The 25,928-nt window shown below is 37.7% G+C and overlaps 1 protein-coding gene across 1 annotated transcript in view; it reads left to right on the top strand.

The window, feature by feature from the left end:
- AGPS (alkylglycerone phosphate synthase) overlaps window positions 1-19,141 on the top strand; it is a 192,825-nt gene extending 173,684 nt beyond the window's left edge. The window contains exon 20 of the mRNA XM_088461206.1: window positions 17,284-19,141. Coding sequence (XP_088317332.1) covers window positions 17,284-17,405 — 122 coding nt within the window. The 3' untranslated portion in view covers window positions 17,406-19,141. The remainder of the gene's footprint in view (window positions 1-17,283) is intronic.
- The last annotated feature ends 6,787 nt before the right edge of the window (window positions 19,142-25,928 follow it).

Raw genomic sequence — 25,928 nt, 5'->3', positions numbered from 1 at the left:
GCAGCTCCTGGGGCACTGGGCATACCCACAGAGTGGCGTTAAATGGGGGTGTGCAGTCTGGCCACACCCCTCATGTCATGTGGCCACGCCCCTCATGGCGTGTGCACAGAGTTCCTGAAAGAAAATAAATCTACTTGCACCACTGCTCAAACTCTAACCCTGAAGTACCCCCATCAGGTTATGTTTGGAGGATCTGTCTGTGGAAGCAGGTGGGAGAACTACAGACCCAGCAAAATAGATTAACTCACCTGTGCATAAATCCACAAAACATGACCTGCTGGAGGTTCTTGAGGACTGGAGATGAGAATCACGGCAGTAGATTATTACTCTTATGTATTATAGATTGCAGAAGCTGACACATTGTGGAATGTGCCTTGATAGGATATCATGCAGGTAAAAAAAATATGGAGAACTTGACATAACATCACTGGCCTCTGCATATTATAAATCCACCTGTCATCCACAGCTTATCTGTTTAGATAGAGAAGCACCTCCCTCCTAGCTAGGCAGTCTTCTATAAAGGAGTGTGAGAGAATGTATGATGTGTAAAAAATATTACTTCAGCTTTTTGTTTATTAATCAGACCAGTAATATATAACATGTGACCTATAACTGATGTCATTTACTACCATTATTTCTTCTTTAACTGACTGTGTACACAGGCAGGTTACACTATGTTACAGTAAAAATGAAATAGGAGCCTGTAGTGCCCCCCTTCGCTTAGAGTTCTGTTTTATTATCACATACACACAGTGTAGTGTTTCATGCCTCAGTGATGTCAGTAATATCTAGTAACTTGATTGGCTGCATTTGTTTTAATGTTGCATCAGTCCACAAAATGGCTGCCTCTATACTTTCTAGGAGATTGGTGCCCTTTAAAGACATATTTTCCCACAAACTGATGTTTAAAACAAAGAATCCTATTGCTATGCACAATACTCCTGCACAATATTTATTTTACACAAGTAAGTTAGACAAAAACTTGTTGAGCCTCAAGACTTACAGCTTGCATTGTGTGCAGAAGGTAATGAAAACTGGAATTGTTTTAACATGTGGCACATGAACTCGGTGTTCTGAATTAACTAAATGAAATCATCTTTATTTACTGACCTTCAGGACGTGGCCTGACATTCTTAGCCAGGCTTTGGAGTTTCAGTGAAAAAAAAAGGGGGGGGATAAATATTGATGCTATTCCTCTTGTACTGTTGGTCCTGTAATTGTGATTAATAACAGTTGCTTTCACTATCTAGGAACAGACAGGCTGGTTTGTCTGCCTACAATCACGCTGTGATAAATGGAGCTATTTTAACTCTGGTTTTGTGTATTAAAGAAAACAGATGTAGTCTAATACTTGAGGCTATGAGGAAGTATAAATGCTGTTTAACTCCACTTCCCAGTGCTTGTTATTGTAAACGAGAAGTCGGGCGTATTTTTTCCTCTCTCGGCTTTTTATATTACCATTTGGAGGGACCCATAATAATAGAGATATAAGATTTGTGATCTAGAAACCCGTTGCAAGAAAACATGGAAATGCAATAAAGTTAATTATTGCCGCATTTGGTTATTTTCTCACATAACATCAACCTGGTCAGCAAGTGGTTCTTCCTATTGTTATTATTAGGGAGCACCAATAGACCATATATTGGGAGGCAGGGCCAGAGTAACAATGGGGCTGACAAGACTACAGCCCCAGGCCCTCCACATAAAAATAGGCCCATCATCATAACTACATGATAAATAGTAGCCCTTTGGCCACACGATCGACCATAAATTATTACATTTGTATTACTGTTTTCCCACACAAAATTAAGCAATTATTTTACTTATGCTTATTTAGGGAGACATAGGGGCTGATATCATAGGGGGGTGCACACGCCCACATAGCACTGCCCACACCCACACAGGTCACATTAATGGTGCGTACACACGGTACGATCAGTCGCTGGTCGTTTGTGGGTTGGTAGGCACCAAAAAATTAACGATATGGTCTATCGTTATCGTTCATATCGTGCATTTTTATCGTACCATGTGTACAATATATATATATATATATATATATATATATATATATATATATATATATATATATATATATATATATATAGCACTAATCCACGGCACTCACCATTCCTAGATTAGGGGTGCAACATGGTATGCGACCACATTGTTTAAATAGAAATCACAGGGGCTCTGCACTCACCATAATAACTAATAATAATCATAATAAACAGTGGGGTTTTAGTTCATGAATTGATCAATACATTTAAGCTTGCAGCCCATCGTCACGGGACCCCACTTTACTGCAAGTCCCTACTCTGTTGCTCATTATAACATGGACATAGCCATCATTATTATTATTATTAGTTATTATGGTGAGTGCAGAGCCCCTGTGATTTCTATATATATATATATATATATATATATATATATATATATAACAGTGATCGCCCTGAGCAACAAAATATGTTGGTCGCAATAATGGAGACTGCAGTCTGCTGTGGTAGTTAGTCTTCTGCATGAGATTTCTGTGAAATCTTCTGCTTTAGACTGTTCTTACATAGTGGTGACACATAAAATTATGCAGAAACTGTAGTTTCTGCATAATTTTATGATAAACCTCAAACCAATAAAATTTAAATACATTTTTAAAATATATCAAAAATGTTCTACTCTTACCTTTGAACAAAAATGTTCAAAGAACTCTCTGCTTCTAGCTGTGCACTGCTCTGTATTTTTTTCTGTGTGAGCTGGATGGGGGCCGCTGTACTCATGCTGCAGGTCCTAATTGCTCCTCGTATTCTTGATGTGTGGGAGGCGGAGGTGGGGACAGGGCGAAGGAGGTGGGGAGCCGGGGACAGGGCGAAGGAGGTGGGGAGCCGGGGACAGGGTGTAGGTGGTGAGGAGCTGGGGACAGGGCGTAGGAGGTGGGGACCCGGGGACAGAAAGAATTGGGGAGTCAGATTATAAGTGGTGGGGAGCTGGGGACAGGAATAGGATATGGGGAACCGGGGACAGGCGTAGGAGGTGGGGAGCCGGGGACAGGGCGTAGGAGGTGGGGCGCTGGTGACAAGGCGTAGGAGGTGGGGAGCCGGGGGGAGCCAGGGACAAAGCTTAGGGGAGCGCGGTGTCTTGCCTGGTCCACAGCGCCTTGTTACCGGGTGCTGTCTTCACACTGGAGGGCCTGGGCGCAGTGACAGTCTACGCGCCGGGGCAGTCCTCACGTATGAACTGCTGTTGGCTCCACCCCCTGTTCTAGTTCTCCCTGCAGCTGGGCCAGCATATACATCAATCATATAACCAGGAGCCACGAGATTGTCTGGCAGCGGATCGCGTCCCTGGTGAAAAAGTGAGTCCCCGGTCCTCATTTGTGAGTAAAATACACGCTATAACACGTATTTGCAAACTATATTAAAAAAAGCATAATATTTTACTTAAATTTAAAATCAATTGCATCAGTGAAAGTCTGATGCATCCTGGAAATCTTTGTTTTATTAAAAAGAAATGTTAAACCAAAACGCAACTAATTTTCCCATTAAAATGATGCGTTTAGTCACATTTCTAATTTATAAAGTAATTATATTACACAAATATAATAAACTTAACTTTTTCTTGCAAATTACATTTGGCAAGTTGGAATGTTCCGTACATACTGCATGTATTATTAAAAGCCACAGATGCAGTGTAGTTCTTTATGAATAATATACATACAAAGAATGATTGATTAAATATGATTAAACTTGATATACTTTATATTCCTTGAAAGTGGACATTATGCGATAACAATTATTGAACTTCCTAATCCTGTTTCTAAGACCTCTTTATTATTAGATTGCATTGTTTTAGATTATTCATGGGATCAAACGCCTGTAGTTTTACTGTCATAGGTCAGTCAGCAGGTTTTTTTCCATTTTTGTGTCCCTAATTAAGAAATATAGGACGTTTAAGAATTTTTTAATGGTGTTCTACTCAACATTTTAACTCACAAATCATATGGGAGTCTTCAGGGATTTTTTTTTTTCCTATCCTATATAATATTGGATAGTTTTAAAACGGCAATATGTATCAATGCTATACAAGCCTGGTTTACCATTGATCCCTATTGCCATCTTAAATGAATTGGTCAAAACCGTTGATGATCGGCGGTCATGACAACATTAAAGCATCCTGAGACCATTCATGTTTGGGGTTGCTTCTCAGCCAAGGGAGTGGGATCACTCACATTTATGTCTTAAGAACACAGCCATGAATAAAGAATGGTACCAAAACAATCTCCAAGAGCAAGATTATACTGTCAAATGCACTATTAGATCCAATATTTATTGTTCATCAAAGATTCTCTGGAAAAAAAATGTAAAATGTTAAATCTTTATTAGTTATTATTAAAATAAAATAATCCTATTGAAAGAAGAGAGAAAATAATGTAAAGGCGAATATTTAAAAGTACAGTTAAAGATATTATTAAGGTTTGAATATGTGTTTATTAAGTATTGAAATAGTGATATAGATTTAAAAGGTATGTCTTTGCTGCTGTCGGACTAATTATAGTCTGTTGATATCACTTTCAAGTTATGGGGTGATGTTAAGTTACAATTTGGTGTTTAATTAACATCTAATGTGACCTATTTTCCCAGTATTTTGATTTTAAAGTACATGGAGAGAGATATTATAAACTGTACTTTGATAGCACAAATCTATTGATAGCAATTATAAACTACTTACCATAGGGAAAATAAAAATTACTGAGTGTAGTTAACAGGTAGTGATTGTTTGGCTATATCTTTTTATTTATACAGCATTACCGTTCTCTTGCATACAGTAGTTTCTAAATTCAGTGTATCAATGTATCATTTTTTGTTATCATCACAGGGATTATTCCCTTAATAATCTCTCATCGTATCACTTTACTTGTGTAATACTGCTGTGGATTTATTATAGCAATAATTGACACTTAGTCCCGACTGCTGATTATAATTCAGAAGAATGTTGTCATCTCTGTTTTGACGTGTCATCAGTCTTCATAGTGAGAGGAGTAAGGAGGGGAAAAACTATATATAAAGTTTTTCTTGAATAGTAGTTCCCTAATGTACCTCCTTTATTATATGAATTCATATTTTGCTCCTCTATCCTCGGAAACAATTGTCAACTGTATCTTTTTATTTTAATAGTGTCACTGTTACTCTGTTACAGGGTATAAGCCAACATTCACTCCCATCAACTAAATTTCTAACAGGGGTATTCAATATGGGAGCAAAAACATCGTTTTTGCGTTAATATCGGAGGTATGACGTCATTATCGCAGGTTTTACTTTTACACCGTATTCAATTTCAAAGACTTATCGCAGTTTTGAAAAGTCTTTGATAAAAAACGGGGATAACTTTTCACCATTGAATAGGTGTCGAAAAAAAAGTGCAGAATTGGGGTTTAGGGATGCAGGCTTAAAAAAAATAGCCTGCACCCATGGGAATGACATTTAAAAAAGAACTGTGTCAAAAAAAGTTTTAAAAAAAAAAATAGGGACACCCCAAAAAATGAATTTAAAAATTGGGGAGAAAAAAAAAATTGGGAAAAAATTGTATAACAATAGGGAAATAGGTTCAGGGCTATTCTGCAAGTATGCGGCAGGTGTTTTGAAGAATAGATTTATAGCGGCAGGTGCACAAATGCAGAATTTTTAAAAATTTACTTTAGGGACTTAAAAATATGCTAGTACCCATTTTCATGTACCGCAAATTTGATGGGACCACTTAAAAAAATGAAAAAAATAACCTAAGTGCTCTTCTGCAACACTTCTTAAATGTTGGGAAAAAAACACCTGCTGCGGCTATTTAAATCCCCGACTTTCATTTAAAGGCTAAAACGGGGGTACCCATAGTGTTCCCCCATGTTTTTACAACTTTAGGGGGGTCTTACAATTTTTTAAAGGAAAAATTCGTTACTTTACGCAAATCCAACTTCGGAGTTTCCCGTTTTCGTTAATTTTATATTTAATACGGGGATAAGCGGGAGCGCGCCCGATACTTTAACGCAGGTAAAAACTCCGATATGAAATGTTAACTTCGACAGTGAAGTTAACGTTTCATATTGAATACCCCTCAAAATCTGTCTCCGGAGCTGATCTCCGTGCTGTGCTTTCTCTGATCTATATAATATAGATTCAAGCCGGACAGTCCCAGTCGCTCTCTCCCCGGAGCTGATCTCCGTGCCGTGCTCGAGTTCTCTTTTATCTATATAGCATAGGCTCAAGCCGGGCAGCCCCAGTTACATTCCCCAACATTGAAGTGTTACATATATTTTATGGACATAAAATGTCCTCCGGACACAGCAACATTGCTATAATAATATGTCCATAAAATATATGAGAAGCAACCCCACACATGAATGGTCTCAGGATGCTTTAATGTTGGCATGACCACCGATCATCAATGGTTTTGACCAATTCAATAATAAATATTGGATCTAATAGTGCATTTGACAGTATAATCTTGCCTTGTTTCTTATGTTTTTCTAAATACTGTTTTCAAGAGTGTCGATTTGCACCCCCATAGGTATATAATTTGATATACACAATAACTATACACTATGGGGAAAGATTAGAATCCTTTAATATATATATAATAGACTCTGGTTTTGCAATTAAAAATAATTTCTTCCGTGCGGGACCATCCAACAGTTTGCATAACCTCCAAGAGCAACTTCTCCCACCCATCCAAGAACAGTTTGGTGATGAACAATGCCTTTTCCAGCATGATGATGGAGCACCTTGCCATAAGCCAAAAGTGATAACTAAGTGGCTCGGGGAACAAAACATCTACATTTTGAGTAAATGGCCAGAAAACTCCCCAGACTTTAATCCCATTTGAGAACTCGTGGCCAATCCTCAAGAGGCGGGTGGACAAACAAAAACCCACAAATTCTGACAAATTCCAAGCATTGATTAGTCAAGAATGGGCGGCAATCAGTCAGTACGTGGCCCAGAAGTTGATTGACAGCATGCCAGGGCGAATTGTAGAGGTCTTGAAAAAGAAGGGTCAACACTGCAAATATTGACTCTTTGCATAACTTAATGTAATTGTCAATAAAAGCCTTTGACACTGATGAAATGCTTGTGATGTTACTTCAGTATAGCATAGTAACACCTGACAAAAAGGTCTAACAACACTGAAGCAGCAAACTTTGTGAAAACCAAAACTTGTGTTATTCTCAAAACTTTTGGCCATGACTGTAGTTGTTGTTTAAGTATATTTATTTATTATTTATTTATATATGGAAGCGCAATGTACGTTTTTGAGCAAAAATAAATAACATCCAATTCATAATACAGACAAACACAATTCCAAAAATTCTAAAAAGGTTTAAAAGCAGCAGGATTTTAAAAAGGTCAATGCTTATCTGAGTAAAGTGCAAAAAAGTTCATGAGGCAAGATGAGCAGCTTCCGAACGTGTTTCATCCACCTAGGGCTTCATCAAGGGGTCCCCTGTACAAAACGTTACCTGGGCTACTGGAAAGCAGTTGGGCAGCAGTAGCAACATGTTAGGTTTGGAACCAACTAAAAACAATACAAATGTGTAAGGGTTTTTTATGTATTTATTTTAACACAGCATTGTAATTTATCTACAGATCTGAAAAATGTAAAGAAAAATATAATAGGCAAAACTTTCCAAATGCACAGGCCGTTGAAAATGTTATTATTTTGCTATTATACACCTAAAGCATAATTGTGCGGTACAGTATTATTGAATTTAAAGTGACCTCTGTGCAGTCATATGACCCGGGAAACAAAAAACGTGGTTCAATATAATTTATATAGATTAATTCTATACGTTAACAATGCACACAATGATAGATGTGTAGTATAATGAAATACTATTCAGACTGACCTCATAACTATGGGATTCTTTGAAGATTGAGTGTGGTCTTCAGTGTTTTCGTTTTCACCATTTACATTTTAGTGTCATATACATTATTTGTGTAGTAATTATAGTGAGATCAGTGATACCTTTTTTTTTTTAGCGGTTTCTTTTCGGTTTGAATTTCTTCACAATTAATGGCTGATGTATTCTGGCATAGATCAGCTTCTGAAGCTTTTATATTTAGATCGTGTGTATATATGATTACATAGGGGGAGTTTCCAGCTAGTGGTGAGATTTCTGACATATATTATAAATCCTAAACGTAAAGGTCAGCAAAACTGACGAATATGTACTTACTGTGCTCTGTCTTTTTCAAAGAGGTGACTGTTGTACTGTTGTTCATTTCTTGCGCATTAGTGTAAAACAAGAGCCTTCATGATTTTCTAACGCTTGAATTGTTGGTCTTTTACAGGGGGAGTTAAAGTGCCTACACACTTAGCGATATTTTACACGATTTGCCCAATTTCTGACGCATCGTGACGACAAATCGTGTAAAATATGCCCAAATCGTGAGTGTCCACTCCTGATCATGATGCAGATGCGCGTGCCCGCAGGTCGTACATCGCATCTTCACATCTGCTGTGCTGTAGGGCACATCTGACAATCTGAAGGTGGGTACACACTATACAGATATATCTGCAGATGATGGTTGTTCGTACACACTGAACAACCATCACTGTGCCTGCCCGCAGCTCCCGGCAACCAGGGGGCGTGTCGGGGGCAGGTTCCAGCGACCAGTGAGTGTCCCGCCCCCCTCCTCGCGGCTGCCGCTGTATGTGTGTAAGGGCGGTCTACCGACCACCCTTACGCACCTGCCGATGGACAGATATGTCTGCAGACATATCTGTCCATTGGCTGTGCTGCACAATGCGATATGTCGGTGAACGCCAACGTTCACCGACATATCGCGGGTACACACTGACCGACGGGCAGCAGATACATTGGCCGATCAATTGATCGGCCAATATATCTGTCAGTGTGTACCCAGCTTAAGTCACGATGTACTAGTTAGGAGGCACGATAGATAGTTTGTCACATTGGCAGTTTTTAACACCAAATCGTGCCGGGGAGCTGCTGGGGAGAGTTCAAGTGGAAATCGGACACAATGTCGGGTCGTGAGCACATTGCCAAGTGTGAAGGCACCTTTACTGTAATTCATCTTGCACTATGGAAAGAAAAATGGGTTTGGTCTATGTTGCTGTTTTTCTTGAAGCTGTTCTATTTTATTTAGAAGAAAAACTTGGGCTTGCTGAATACGTATGCTGTACCCGGGGCACTTATGGAGGCCAGTGCACATGACTGCAGAGAAGAGGGGAGCAGCGGATCCAGGTGCCCTACTAGCTACAGACAGGTGCAGCTAGGGCAGTAACTGTGTTGCCCCCTTAGCCTCGAGCAGTGCCGCCAAGACATTCAGCAAGCCCGGGTGGAGAAGGTTGTCATGGCCAAAACAGGGTATAGCCACACCCACTCTTTCAAACTTTTACTTAAAATACTATCTTCCGTGATGGCGTGTACCTAAAAAGAAGGGCATCCCACCTCATCCATGGCTGGCCTAGGCTCTCTCCAGGCCCCTAGATGAGCCTGGTCCTGTATAATCCATACCCTGCCCACCCCCTTCTCTTACTTGGATACAAATTGTTCAATGTTTGCATGTACTTTTATTTTTCCATTTTAGTCTGCATTGTGTAGAAGCAGTTTCCATGTAGGTTTCATAGCCTTTGACCCTTGGATGAGTTGTTAGTTGATCTGTGAGCAGTGTCTGAGACCTATAATCATTGGCATGTAATCAATGGGACCGGTAATGAATAGGCTTGAATTAAAAGTAATGACCCTTTTTCCTCCAGTGCCTTTTGCCTCAAGAGTTGAATTAAGATGGATGAATGTATTAATAATCTGTATTTATTGCACTTGTCCAATGCACATTAGCAATGAACCAGTGTCTAACGGGATTGTGTGGAAACCAGATCAACTACACTGATCCCATATAAGGCACTGATGCTCTCGACTACAGGCATGGAGTCAGTGGAATCCGTGGGTTCCGTCCATATAGCAGCGTTCAGGCTTTTACTAGTGTTTAAATAAACTAAAATAAACACTACGAAAAGGGATTTATTTATTTTTTTATGTCTTTATTGAAGGGTCCTTTTTTAAAGATTTTTTTTTCTTGATGTTTATAAATGACGTGGTCATTGCTTATGTTTAGGGGTATAGATATTTAGATGATAATTACTTTTTGAAATAAGTTGTCCTATGTTTTTAATATAGAATTTAAAGAAACCCCTCTACCCACCCCCAAAGAAAAAGAAGGGTTTATTTTTGCCTCCCCCCTACTATCCATCTAGAGCGGGCTTTATTTACCAATGGAGGAGTTGCAGGGGGGAGGGGGCATTATCGTTTGGTCAGGATAATGGTGATCTGGTCATGTTGACACTAATGCACCTTATTCTGTAAATAATGCAGAAACCAGGTTTTGTTTTCCTGAAAAGGATATTACAGTGCGATATATGGGGTGGAGGCTGTAGATTGTATCCCTCATTTAGAATCAGTAAATTTCTTTGTAATTGGAGCATCACCTGAGTAGTGAGTAATTTGTACTCTCTCACTACTTTCAGTGCAACACCTGGAATTTTCAGTAGAATTTTTAGAGAGATTATTGAATACTTTCAAATCAACGTATTAAAAGCCTAAAAATGTAAAGTTGTTTAACGTGAAATAAAGGCACCTCAATGTCCTCATTCTGCCTGCATTATGAAATGCTGATTGATGATCAAATGGTTAGTACTTTAGGCAAAAAAAGTTCACTTTAATTAAGGTGAGATGTGATTGTCATTGTCGGCTAATTCTTGCTCGGCTGTAGCAGAAATCAGCTTCTCAAGGCCTATCCAGCAAAGCTGCATGTTATTCATTCGGACAATAAATATATCTAAATAAAGGATAGAGGCATTTCAATGTGTTCACGCACATAAAAGAAGTAAATGTAAAACTAGAGCACCTGGTTTCCAATAGTCAAAACTACAAGTTTGAGTTCTGTGTGACAGTTATAAAGCAATATGAGTCTTGATCTAAATTGAAGGTTAATGCCCATGCTACATTTTTGACTGACTTTTAATACATTGCTTGCATACACCCATGAGCCAAGACATTATGATTTCTCCCATATAAAGTGAACAATGTGGCGCTTGTCAACGTTAGGGATATTTTAGGCCGGTAAGCTGACATTAGGCATTCGTAATCAACATGTTGAATACGGAAGATGCAAACAGGTGTAAAGACCAGAGTGACTTTGATAAGGGCCAAATCGTTATGGTCAGACAACTGGATCAGATAATTTTTGTGTGGGGTGCTGAAGGTTATCCATGGTACGTACCTGCCAACAGTTGTCTAAGGATGGGAAACCACAAGCTGCTGACAGGTTGTTGGGCAGCCAAGAAATTTGCGCCCATATTACAAACTATTTTGCTTAAGGTTATGGGAGTAATGTGTCACGTGTAAATGCTAGCTCCTGTCCACCATCAAAAGTGCCTACAATGGCATGCTAGCTTCGTAACTGCATCTTGGATCAAAGGAAGAAGGTCATTTGGTCAAGTGAATCCTTTTTTCTATTGCATCATGTAAACAGCTGGGTTCCAGTGCATCGTTTACCTAGGAGATGGCACCAGGATGTGTTGTGGGAAGAATACAAGCCTTTGGAGGGACTGTGATGTTTTGGGCAATGTTCTACTGAATAGCCCATAGTCTGGTCATTCACGTGGACATTAATTTGACGCGGACCAGGGTTACTGCATGGATTGTTCGTGAAGGGTCTGAGGAACATGATTAATTCAAGGTATTTCCTTGGCCTCTCAGTTCACCAGATCTCCGTCTAATCGAGCACCTGTGGTATGTGCTGGAACAACAAGTCAGATCCACAATGCTCCACATGGCATCATACAGGAGTTAAAGGATCTGCCGGTAATGTCCTTGTAGCAGATACAAGAAGACACAAGAAGACACCTTCAGATATCTTGTAGAGTCCATATGTCTGCCAGTCAAATCTTTTTTGTGGGTACATGGAGGAGCAACAGCATATTAGGCAATTGGTCATAATGTTTTGGCTCATTAGTGTATTGCACAGCTTTTACACTAGGCAGTATTTTATATTTAGTCCCTATTATTAAAAATACCTCTCTTAAATCATTTGTTTGTAGATGGTATAGCTGGGCAAACTATTCGCAAACAGACCAAGGGAAATTGAATAATTTATAGTATTCAAAACCATAACTGTATTTATATTCATATGCAGGGACCGTTAAGTATAAGACATTACAAAATACATTTGAAGAATCTCATTTGGCATTCCAATTTATTCCCTTCACTATATCTAGAAAGACTGAGGATAGATATTTGTAAAGTGATTCTGCTAAAATGTCACGATAATCTGAGATTGTATTTTTGATACGTTCTAAATATTACAAATATATGTAAACAAGTATTTATCTGCAGTTGTTTTTTTACAGGTACTTCTTGCAATAGATTTTTTGGCTATTTAGACAGGAAGAGGTGTCCAAAAGCTGTGCATATTATTCTTAAAAAGTGACTCCTTCTTGATGTAAAGTTTTTGGTGTTGGGTACTGTAATTAAGATTAATTCTTCTTGCTAATGATTTTTCGCAGTGCACTCCCCTGTCTGTGACGTACATGTATATATTATATTTGTCCATTTCTGATGAACGCTTCTATTCTCTCTGAATTCCCTCAGGGAACCCATAATCTGAAGAAAATACTTGTACTTATATCACATATATTTATAGAGGACCCATGGAAATTTGTGCTTCCCATCCCTTATCGCTTTCTCCATTTCCACTCCGCTAATCAAATGCACATTAGATTTATTCTAGTAAAAGTGTAAACCATAGAAAATTTGACAAGATAGATGTGTAAATTATCACTCTGACAGAACTAATGATGCACTCCAAGCACCTTCTGTTTTCCAGCACTTGGAGAGCAACTTCATTAAATATGCAATGGCCGTTCGGTGGCTGCTCACAAGTTGGATGCTTCCCTTGTGGAATTGCTGTTTTTCCTGAGGTGGATGAACAGGCAGGCACGTTGGCTGCCGGACACCCTGCTGTGGCTCTGATGTACTCCATCTTGTTTGTGCAGTTGTTTGAAGTATTTTCAGGACAATTGCATCTATAACCACAGGACATATTCCCTGCAGCTCTATTACAGACAGCAGTTACAGAAAGGCAGCCAGATTTTATTTTGCCTTTTATCTACCTATAAATCAATGGACTACTGTGGCCTCCGAGGAACATAAATTAAGAAATTAAGTAAAGTCCAATTTAAATGAAATATTAAAATATTATTATTATTATTTGCTGTTTGGGTATCTAGAACAGTTTATTTGGGCTACAATTATATGAAAAATCACAATGGTGTGATATATAAAACATTTTTTTATTTTTTCACATTTACTTTTGCACTTTAGCTTAGATGTTATGCAGCCAGAGCAATAAACTGATGCTGTAATACTGTACTTACAGAGTCCATTTTGTGAAAGTTGTCTGAGCATAAGCAACAGTGTTGTTCTATGGGGCAAGTGTTACAGATCTTCCTTCTGAAAGTTGTAAAAGAGGAAAGAGTGAAAGGAGATATTTATTTTAAATATTTATATATATATATCAATCAGAATATATATATAGAGATATATATATATATATATATGATATGATATGATATATTTTTTTCCTTTTGGTCTTTTTTTTTTTCCCCCCCCCTTACTGTACAATGACAAGTTCTGGATAAGTACAAAGTTAATTTTAACAATAAAGTTTTGAGAGATTTCTGCATAAAATCTAGATGTTTCATCAGTCTGTTCTGAAGCCTTACATGCTAATATAAATCTGTTTATGGTGCCATCATGTGTGCAGCGTGATTTATAATCTTCTACTTTGTTCCATCTTAAAATTTGTAGAAAAAATGCCTCACTGCTGACCAGATGGAGGCAACCTGCTGACCTTTGCCGTACTGTAGACTAAACGGAACTTTCAAAACAAATATGGCAATAACACAGCAGAAACATGTTGGTTAATAATTTATTGGTGTCCATAAAGATGGTTTAGATATTTCAAGAGGGTTCAGCCCCTTCAGTTTTCCTTCGATAACTTTACTGACTCCCGTCAACCTGTTGCAGTCTGTCCTGACTAGTTTTTATGCACAGTTCTGAAAAGTGGCTATTTGTTACAAATCTGCTCTAGTCTGCAAAACAGCACAGACATAAATGGACCATAATAATAATAATAATGATACCTCTAAATATACAAAAATGCCTGAGATTTTATATACATTGGAAATTAAAAAATGTTCTTGTAAATTAAAATGCAGCTTATTTGAATATGGTTTGATGGTAGAGGGGGGAGGAGTAGTACAATGCCTTCCGTCCTAAACAAACATGTCTTGAAAAGTTACTATGTGGTTGTTGCGGTTGTTAATCTGACAGTTTGATAGCTCAACAATTGAGAACAAAGTCTCTTAAAAGGTTTTCCATCACATTAACTGACATGTTGGATTATGTCTGCAGCTGACGAGATATGTTAGTTTGTGTTTCGCTATGACCTGTTACATATAGTGTAAATGGACATTGGGATCTGTTTCAGATGTACAACACAACTTAAATAAATGCTGTCCCCAAATAGAGAGGCACCATAAACTCTATTACTATTTCACTTTTATTATAGCACAAAAAATATTTATCCTGTGTTTATTACATAAAGGTGCTAGATAGCTTTAACAAACCATGCAATATTTAAACACCCCCTAACCTAAAGAAAAAAAGACTTTTCTTATTTTTGTTTTTGCGGTCTTAAATATATAGACCTCAGATAGCAGACATTAAATTGGCTATATGTTTGTATTGGCAAATTAGAAGGTAAAAACTATACACTAAAATACAATAAGTATAACAAAAGTAGCAGCAATAAGCCAAGAAACTAATTTCTTTTGAAAATAATTTAGTGTGTAACATACTAACATATAATGGTGGTTGGTCCCTAGTTGACAAAAAAAAAGCCACATAACACACTTAAGGAGTCTATTAGGCGACCTGAAAAACTGAACGACTAGCGTTCAGTCCTTTTAGGTCACCTAGGTCAGGTGCCCGCACTGAACAGCTTTCACTGAACGTCATTCAGTGCAGGAGACCGACCTCTTATCTGCAAACATGTGGAACCTGATGATCGTTGTCAGGTTGACGAGCATGTTCCGCAGATAGTCGGGGTCGGCAAGGTCCCAGCGTGCATGCGCATCGCTGGTCCTTGCCGGCTATCCATTAGACAAATTTCTGAACAATCCGACCAAAACCAGGTTGTTTATGCAAGCTTTTTGCTCAAAATCTACATTCATTCTATTTCCATGTGCAAACAACATTCTGGCCTCCAAACCAATATTTCTCTGACTGGATCATATAGCCCCACTAAGCAGCTTTTCTCATTGTAACCTGGTGGACCAAAATGCAATATGTACCACTTTATCAAACTCATTTTGTCCTGCAGACTGAAATTTTTTCGAGCAGGGCCATCTTACCTCTTCATCTGTTAATACCAAGGTTTGTTGTATTACTGTGTTTATTTCCAGCTATAAAGTGCTGCATAGTATGCTGACATTGTATAATTTAATGTTCATAAGCACATTTATCAAAAATTACCAACTCGTAGTTCCAGAGTTTCCAGATAAACTAGATAATATGAAGATTACCTTGGTTCATTAATTGATTTTGTTTATGAACAGCCAACATTGCTTGTATATTGAGGGGCTGTCCACATTAAAATGAAACCCAAGAGACATGGTACAATGTTGTTCTAGCTTGTTTCGATGATTAAATAACAGTGGTAATAATGTACCATTTATTCCTAGGTCATGTGGAAACTAATTTTCTGTTTAAATTATATAACTTTTAAAAATCTACTGTAGGTTTTTATCAAATTTTCAATATTTGGATAGTTAAGAAAAAAAAAACTCCCACATACACTGTAAAAACATAGATCTGCCAAATTTGTTTGTTTATTTTTAAACTTTCTGAATGCAGTAATAGTGCAATCAAGATGGTTACCCTAAGCAAAAAATGTTACTTCATTTTATTGAGTGGCCTTCATCCATCTCCTTTTCCTTTTTGGGTGTTTTTTTTTTTTTTTAATGGAGTTGACCGTTCTGCAGTGCAACTACTGAGCTCACTTAACCCAATAAGAATCGATAGTGGAAGTTTCACTTTGATCCAATAAAATGTGATGATAGAGGATTGGTCACATTAACTATGACACCTAGATGTAATTTATTTATTTTTTATAAACTTGATTCCATAGATTAATTTCCATATAAAAAAGTTGCAGGTTATCTTTCCACTTTAAGAATTATTTAGTCAGTTCTAACTTCTGCAGTATGTTGCAGGTTCCTGGAGGTGTCAAACTCCATTAATAACTTAAATATTCTTAAAAGTATTGTGAATATTTAATTATGTCTTTTACAAGCCATTTATTAACACTATTAAACCTGCCTTTGCAAAAAAAAAAAAAAAAAATCAACACTTCAATTTTCTAAAGAGAACATAAAGATTTCTATGCTAGAACTTTCTATTAGCCTAGAAAATGAGCAGCTGTAGTGTTTCTTTATTGATATTTTTTTTAGTACCATGTTTAATTTTTTTTAGATTAATGATGTTTAAAGTAATTCTAGTTACAGCTTTGTATCCTTCTGTCGACAGCATTTTTCTACACACTGGTTTACACGGTTTCCCACTGCATCTAGTAGTAGCAGATATGTATAGAGAAATTGAGAGACATAGAAATTGTGTGTAATATTTTTTTTATTTTTTTATTGTGTCAAGTGGTTTGTGCCCTTTTCAAAAATCTTCAAATGCACAGGAGACTTTAGTTTGGAGTGATTTGACTTTTTATTCTCTGCATAGATCTATTTATTTATGTTTGGGTGGTGGATTTTTTTTTTTGCTTTTTTATTAAACAGGTCATTAGATTAAGATTTTAGTTCTTAGCAAATAATGAAATGGTAACCACATTTATTTCCTAAGCAACCCATAATCCCCGCCTAAACCTCATCTACATCTTGCAGTGTGCAGAGAGCAGGCGATGCTGAATGCAGTCTTCCTTTGGGAATACACCAAACTTAATGAGCTTGATAGTCTGGTGGGCTGAATAAATCAAATAAAGGAAAACATTTCTCATTTCTGAATAAAAGCATTTATCACTCCGTGTTTATTCATTCATGGCCACAAGATTGATTGGCTGCTTGTATCATGAATGTATACCAAAGCATTTTATTTTTATTTATTTCATTATTTTTTTTTCTTCTTTTCTCTTTTGTCCCCCTCCTCTCTTCTAGTGGGAAAGTTGCGGAAGCAGTGGCTAAAGGACAGCATTTCAGGCGTCGGTATTGGGATGCTCCAGTCTGTCAAGAATTACGTGGATCCAAGCAATATCTTTGGCAACCGAAACCTTTTATAAACAGTGCTATCTGTAATTCTGTCACTGGGTCAACATGTTTTAATACTGTACAGTTATCCCATTACACAAAGCACAGTCAGAGCAGACTGATGGTAGGAAGAAATATGCCATGAGATGAGAGGAGAATGAATTCCTTTTGGTGATCAAAATTGTCTTTTTGTTCGATATGATGTTTAGGAGTACTCTTGCTAAGAATTGGACTTGGCAATCAGTATTCTGTGGGACAGCTGTGCTTATGCTTGCAGCTCTTGACCCTCCAGACATATGTTACATGAACGTGCCCTGGGTTGACAGGGTTCGAAAAATTCACTTTGTCTCAGCCGGCCTCTAAACCTGAAATGCATAGCATGCTGCTGCTTATAGCAAATGGCAATTTCTTAAGCCAGTCAAGCAAGACATTGATTTATCAGAATATGTTTTGCAGTCTGAGACCAGTTTTAAGATTAGCCAGTTTACTTGGTAAAGAAATAAGAAACTATATATAGGTTCTAGCAATACTAAAAACTCACCTGTAAGCCAGTTATGAGTGTTAACCAAAAACTAATTTTCAGGACAATAATATCAGACACTGGATACAGTTGTATTACACTTATCAAGCTAACCTGTCATTAAAAAAAAATAATAGTCTCCATAATTGGGCTCATGTACCACTATTGTCACTGTTGCAAAGGTTTAGTCAGCAACCACAGTTTATAGGCTGCAATTAAAAAAAAATATATATATATATATATATATATGTATATATAATATAATTTTTTATTTTATTTATTGCAGTCTATAAAGTGTGGTTGCTGACATAAAGACTTGTATATTGGACCGGATCAGCATATCCCGGGTTACCTCAGTCCCCACCCCACATCTTACCATTCACTCTTTGCCCCCCCACTCTGTCCTTACAATATTGAGAAGTCTCCTATCTTGACTTTTTACCACAACTGATTTAAAAAAACATTTTGATTTTAGCTCACAGCCTTTAAAAAAAAAAAAAAAAAATGAGAATTTCCATGACTGAACAACTGGAAGACAGGTGGAATGAAACAGGCTGGCTATTTTCGGAATAAAGCACATTACCTCCCTTTACAATGTACTGGCTGGCAAATGGGCAGCCGTCTGTACTACCTACTTAGTGATACAGGCTTTTCATAACAATCTGTGGATAGGATGCCCAAAGCGGCTGGTCCTCATTTCCTTGTCGGAGGGTGGCAGCTGCTGTGTGCAGAATCATCGCTACCAAGAGAACAAAGTCTGATGCTTGGAACGGTCTGCAGAAACAGCTGTTCATTCTGCATCTTACTAGCCCATCTCCTGGGAAGAAAACCACATTAACATGATCAAGCTTTAAGCAAGAGCTCCCTGTGTGTTGGAGATTTTGAGGATCCATTCCTGTTATATTAAATATTTAAGCAGTTTTGCTATTTTCTGATAGTAAAATTGAAACATATGTCATCGTCCCCACACATACATACATATCTGGTAAAGTCAAATTTGACTTTTGAGAACTCATTTCAAGGCATGTTCATTCTTGCTCTAATCTGTTCTATGGGTCACTTGGAATTCTATTTGTAATTAAGGGATGCTCTTCTGTAACCCCTTCACTACTGCAGCACACTTCATGAGCAGTGAACTGGTTACAATGCTAATTTAATCATTTAACTTTTTTGTACAGAGATGCTAACATCTTCATACTATATGTTCAGTACAGAATTTATGACATAAAATTAATGCTTTCACCCAAACGGCCTTCCTGTCTTGTGTGTTGTTTTTTTTTTGTTTTGTTTAGTAGTAGTTTATGCTTGGGTGAAGGTTTTATACCCACCACTTTATTTTATTTCATTTTTATTATGTTGGGCCTTCGTGTAAATAATAAGGATTCAAGGTTAGCAATAAGCAGTTTGTTATTGTCACATTTTGTTAGCAAATTAATGAGGGCATTGCATGCAGTGATGTAATTTTCTAGAGTAATATTTCATTACTTCATTACATTTATAAAGTGTAGATTTTTTTTAAAGCCAAGCAAATGTGCAGACAAGAGGATGTACGGTACATTGGTAACTAAACATAACACTTAATAAAAGTTGACCGTATGTCTGTGTGTTTAAACATTGCTGAAGATATACTTATCTTGGCTTTGGGAAACGTACTTCATAAATGTTAGCGTGGAGAGTGGTAATAATGCTAGTTAAAGTATTGTTACTGGTTTGGCATTATCATTTTAAACATGTTAAAAGTTATAATGCAGACCCAGTTACAATGCTTTAACGAACGTTCCTACCATGTTGGCATACTGTGCTCTACATTATGCTGCCACTGGTCACTGTCAACCTTGTCAATGTCTGTAAATTATACCGGTCCCATCTGCAACAGTGTAACCTCAGAGATTCCCCACACTTCAGAATCCACTTTAGATTTAGGTTATTTAGAACTTTTCACCTTGATGGAGTTGATCGGGGAAAAAAAGACTTTGGAGAAGAATGAGGACTGCCAGAAACTTGTTTTTTTTTTTCACAATTTACAGTACATTTAAATTTAAAAACGTCTGCAGCAATTTATAAGAAGCTATGATCGATATCTCCATGCTATCTGCCTGGATTTCTCTATTACGTCCTCTTTTCTTGCCGTTCTCCGCCTGTTCCTACAGACCCTGATTCTACAGTGACCCAATACTACACAATGACTACTGTGTTTGGAGCCAGTAAACTTACGGTACATGTGTTCTGCAGCTATTACCAGCAAGCCAAGGTAAGCTAAACCGAACAGTCCTGAACCGGCAATCGTCAAGCTATTTTGTGGACTCAATTCGTGAAAATGCAGGCAATTTGGCGGGAACCACAAAACATCTCTGAGGCACTTTGAGGCAAATATTCTTGAGGCACTGGTCTTAGTGAATTCTTATGAATTTGGTTCAGCTAACAAAATGGCTTCCTCCACTGAGTAGAAACAACAGGTGTTATTTAAAGAAAAGTCTTTTTGACCTGTGACACTTGACTCAAAAATAGCCCCCCTCAAGTAACTTTCTGGGAAAATTTTTATTTTTTTTAAAATAAAAAATATATTTAAACTATAACCAATTTCCACGGTATCGTTCAGTATCCCAACACATGGGATGCCGGCACTTAGAATATTGGCGCCAGAATCCCGGCCATCAGCATCCCAAAGGTAAGTAGCACAGGTATCCCGTACCCATCCCGATTGCCGCATGTATTTTGGGAACTATGGCAGTAGTTATTTAATACTTTATAAGAGAATAGTACAGACTCATAAAAGACTCATAGTTGATAATGGAATAGCTATATAATGTGGGTACATTTTCTATATTTCTTCAAACAGTCATATTGAACATTTTATATTAAATTTTAGGAGTGCAGTACACCGCTATACAAATATCTCTAAAATAATGTTTTTATTTCCTTTCGTTTTGTGCAAAATGTTGATAACATAATAGTTCATATGTGTGGAAAACATGACATTACTGTACATTCACTTCATCCACAGTGCAAATAAAACAATGTGTGCAACATTAAACTTGATCCATCTGATAACTGAGCATGTATAGGCTGTAGTTACTGTATAAGCATAAGGGCCGTATTTAATTAGCCGCGATAATTTCGCCGCCGTTGGCGCAATCTACTTTTCTATGACTTTGCTTGTTTTGGAGGCGAAAACTTTTCGTGCGCAGCCCCGCTTTTTGCCCTATTCAATCCAAAGGACGCGAAAATGGGACCCAGCGAAACGCAAACAGACAAAGTGCTGTCAGATTTGGGGAAATCAGCCTGACACCCTCCAAAAGATGCACTAACATTGGGGATCAATGTAGATACCCCCAAATAGCCCTGCTGGAGGTATTTGGAGTACTTAAATGTTTTCAATAGCTGCTAATCAACGTCTTTGCACAAGTGGTGAAGACATTTAGCAGGGGTTTTTTGGAGAAAATAACTAGTCCCTGCAAATTTGGGGTACATGAAAATGGGTGCAAGCATGGTTAAAAGTCGCAAAAGTTAAGTTTTTAAAAACGCACCTTCAGCAAGCACCTGCAATCCAAAAAACACCTCCCCCATACTTGCAGAACCCCCAAAAGCTTATTTCGCTACTTTTAAGTTTGTACCCCGACTTCCATTTTTTCTGCCCCCTTTTTCAAAGTTTTTTTTTGGGGTGTTAATTTTTTTTTTTAGGATTTTTTAACGCAGTTATGCTTTGGTTGGCTGTCCCAAGGGTACCGACGTTTGCACCCTAAAACCGCAATTTGCACTTTTTTCACTACCTATTCATAGGCGAATCTTTTTCGCCTATTACATTGCATTGTGTTTTCGCGTACGTATTTGGAATTGAATCCGGCAATACTTTTCCACCTGGCGAAATGACGTCATCGGCTAAACTTTTTTGCCGAAAACGGCTTTTCGCGTCTAATTGAATACAGTCCTAAGTGTTGACCATGCAGATATTCAAGTGCAGTCAGAGGTTGTAGTACTGTGTGAAATACCTCAGCTGAAGTCTTTATCTCCAAAATGTATTCCCCTTAATTTTATAGAGCAGCAACTTTGCTCATTTGAGAAAACTGAAACTGCCACAACAAAACAAATTGTGTCATGAGACCCTTACCATTTACAGATGTCTGGGGAATAGATTACTGCCAAAGAGAGGCCAAAGGCGTTTCAAAAATACTTAATATTAGTATTTAACTTTAAAGCAGACTTCATTTAGTCTCAGAATAACTACACTATTTAGAAATTTCAGGTTTAAAAATGTATAATTATGGTTTAAAAATGTATAGTTACACACATATATTTTAGTGTGTGTGTGTGTGTGTATATATATATATATATATATATATATATATATATATATGTGTGTGTGTAAATACTGTATATATACAGGTTGAGTCTCCATATCTAAATATTATGGAATATTCTGAAATATGGAATTTGTTTAGCTTGACTGAGAAAGTGAAAACTTTGTTTAAGGCGCAAAATTATTAAAAATTTATAAAATAATTTTCAGGTTGTGTGTGTGTATAAGGTTTATATGAAACAAATTAATTCTGTGTTTATATTTGGGTCCCATTCCCAGGATATTTCCTTGTGGTATGCAAATATTCCAAAATACCCCTGGTCCCAAGCATTTTGGATATGGGAGACTCAACATGTGTGTGTGTGTGTGTGTATGTATGTGTGTATAATATATATATATATATATATATATATATATATATATACACACACACACACATAATACATTATATCATATTAATGATATAACCAGGCTTACCTGATTCAAGATGGATCAAAGTCCACAGGTAGTTGAGAAATGAGCACTGCTGTAATCTAGCCCCTGATGAAGTCCTGGACAAAAGATAAAAAGCATTGGGATCTCTTTTGTATCAGAAATTCTTGGCTACTTGCGTACTGTTTATTTTTTATTTTGTTTGCATGCATAGGTTACTCTGCTGTCCTGGGATAAATATGTAATGTATTAAGGCAAGCTATGATCCAGAAAAGCCAACGTTTAAACTACTATAAACAGTGCTTTTCTGAAATCCCACCCAAACCTTAAACCTTTTCTGCTACTGTTTTTTCCAACCTAACAATCTCTGCTTATTTAGATATTATTTACTTTACATTGTAATTTCATATATAACTTGTATTTTGTAATGTATCACATATGCTGAATATGGCTAAATATGTATTGTTTATAAAGTGGAAAAGAAGTTATAAATTTAATTAAGATGTACCTTATATCTCGAAATGTGTGTACTCCCACTTCTTGGATAGATATGGGTTCATTGTAGCACACTGTTTAGCCATTACAAAATAGTTATGTCAGTGAGGTAAAACGAATAATTAGGGTACATTTTTCCTTTCTATTGTTATTACAAAAATAAAAAAGTAAATATTTGGGGGGTTTAAATAAAACTTATTGGTTCTTTAGGTTTACATCATAAAAAGCCAGTTTTTATTTCAAAATTACATTTCCCTGGAGTCTGAACTTTTTCCACGCAATTTACTTGACAATAGTTTGACTATAATTAAGTGCAGTTTAATGTTACAGGGCAATTGCAAGAGATGCAAGTGATTTGTCTTCAGAAAATAAGTATTTGCACAGATCTAATTATCTATGTTAATTTTTATGCAACCCATAAAATGTTTAAAATAGTTTCTAAATGACATTTCTGAAACACAGATTCTTTGAAGGTACTAAACCAGTTAATTGAATTTATATACATACATACATACACTGTATGTATAATTCATATTTGTGGCAAGTTCAGGGAAAAGGTGTTGTCTCCTGGGGTAAATGGTTAAGTCTAGGGCCTTGTTACAAGTATCTGCAGCTACTTTTATTAGCAACACTAAGAAAATAAAACATAAAAGTAAATTCTGTCAAGTCCAGCTCTAACTAATCAAAATAATTCCCTCAGAGTGGTGGGACCTAATGTCTATCTCGCTAAGTCTCTAGCACAGCACTTACATTCAGTAATCATAGTGTCCATCAACAGGCATCTGACCTGTTCCACAGGCAGCGAGAGACTGACTACAGAGACTGATACACCCTTTATCAGCCTCACAAGTGGTCTGGCAATCAAGGGTGCTAATTAGCTTCTGTCTACCAGATAGAATCTAAAAACCTGAGACATATTTATTTCCCTTCAATAATCTTTCCAGTGTTTTTTGTTGTTAATTATGTTAAAATAGCACTTACCATATGCTGCAGGAGTATTCACCAGGCAGCCATCCAGCTGTTGTGGAACATCCCAGTATGCACTGCCCCAGTTTTAGCATGCCTAATAGCAAAACGGTGGCAGGACATGCTAAGATTTGTAGTTCCACAGCAGTAGGAGGGCCACATATTGAATACACCTGAATACTGAAAATAATTATTTGGGTACAATCTGTATTACAGTGCATCAAATGTGTAACTTGTCCTGCACAGTATCAATGTGTAGGGGACCAGGATTATGCAGTGTTCTGTCTACACTTTGGTGTCAACTGTGTGGCACAAACTTCTATTTGCGCTACTCCCCTGAATCCTGATGACATCAGTATTTTTATTTTTAGAATTTTACAGTGATAACACACAGGGCCGCCGAGAACCTTGATGGGCCATGGTACTGGGAGGGAGTGTGGCTATGGCCCCTCCCCAAAAAACCTAATAAACTACTATGCTCAACACCGGTGCCTCCCACTGCTGTGCCCACTACTGCTGGCTGCACCTGTGGGTGTGGTCTAATAGTGACTGGCATGGCCATGCCCCCTCAGCCCGGCACATAACCAGTGGGGGGCGCGATCAGCTTGATTGCTCCCCGCATAGGCATAGGAGACTGCTGTGGCTGCTTCTTTGCAGCCGCGAGTTGTCTCCAAGTGCAGCCCAGCACACAGCAGCGTGTACTGGGCTGCTGTGATGTAAGGGGGGGAGGAGCAGTGCCGGGCCCCTCCAGCAAGCCCGGGCCTGGGCAATTAGTACCCCCCCTCGGCGGCCCTGAGTGTAGCCACAGACACATATCGGGCAGTGAAAGGAGACTGCTGCAACAACAGTTTTGTTCAAGTCAAGTTCCTGTGCCTGCTCAGACTATTGTTTAGTTGTTGCTACTAAGGACACAAGTAAGCATTATCTTGATGACTTCTCCACTATGTGGTGGGCTAGAAGCCCCACATTTACAGTATCTCTGTACAACTTCTCTGGGAGGCAAAGTGATAACATTCCTTGAGCTAAGCGCTGGCACTCTGCAAAGAAAAAAGGGTGCTATTCTCATCCCAAGATTTGGGATTTTGATTATCAGTAAAGCATAAACTGTCTGAAGCAGGCAGCAGTCCCATAAAACATGTACCAAGTTTATGCAAGATTTGATGTACTGCATGCTGTATCTGATTGGTTGCCTTTGTGACACATGTGATTTGAATTAATGACATACATGACGAATCCTTAATAACTTACTGGCTTTTTAGGAAGTTTTACTGAAAGGATTTTGCTTACATTTGTTTTCTGTGGAAGAGTTTCCGGATTCCTCTTCTCCTTACAAGACCGCAAATAAAACCACTTTGCCAGATTTGATTCCCCAAGTGGACAGGGTGCTGGTCTGTAACCCTTAAACAATGCCATGTGTGGCAGCAGCAGTAATGTTGAAAATGAATAAAGCACACTTGGTGCATACCTGAAACTGACTTTGTTTAGCAGTGGTGCACCTGAATAGTGGCCAGTATACACTGATGTTCCCACATACAGCAATTTCTGCTCTCAGAAAAATAAAAATGCCACCACACACTAGACATCAGAGATATAGCTACTCCTTTGCCAGGATGGCCTTCCATACTTAATAATGAAGCATAGCCTTCTTATATACCACTTTATATTATATACCATTCAGGTTAGGGAGATTTTGTATATATATATATATATATATATATATATATAAAATCTCCAAGGAAAGGCTACACTCACATCAGACTCAGTCTATAGAAATAATGCTGGGGTGTCCACCACACCACTGGAGACCTGACCGGAAATCCACTGGTAATACAAAGTAAGAAAAAA

The sequence above is a fragment of the Taudactylus pleione genome, unplaced genomic scaffold (genome assembly GCF_031769625.1).
Source record: "Taudactylus pleione unplaced genomic scaffold, aTauple2 ptg001027l, whole genome shotgun sequence".
NCBI classification, from domain to species: Eukaryota; Metazoa; Chordata; class Amphibia; order Anura; family Myobatrachidae; genus Taudactylus; species Taudactylus pleione.
Note: the sequence above shows the minus strand (reverse complement) of the source record. Positions and strands in the feature narration are given on the sequence as shown.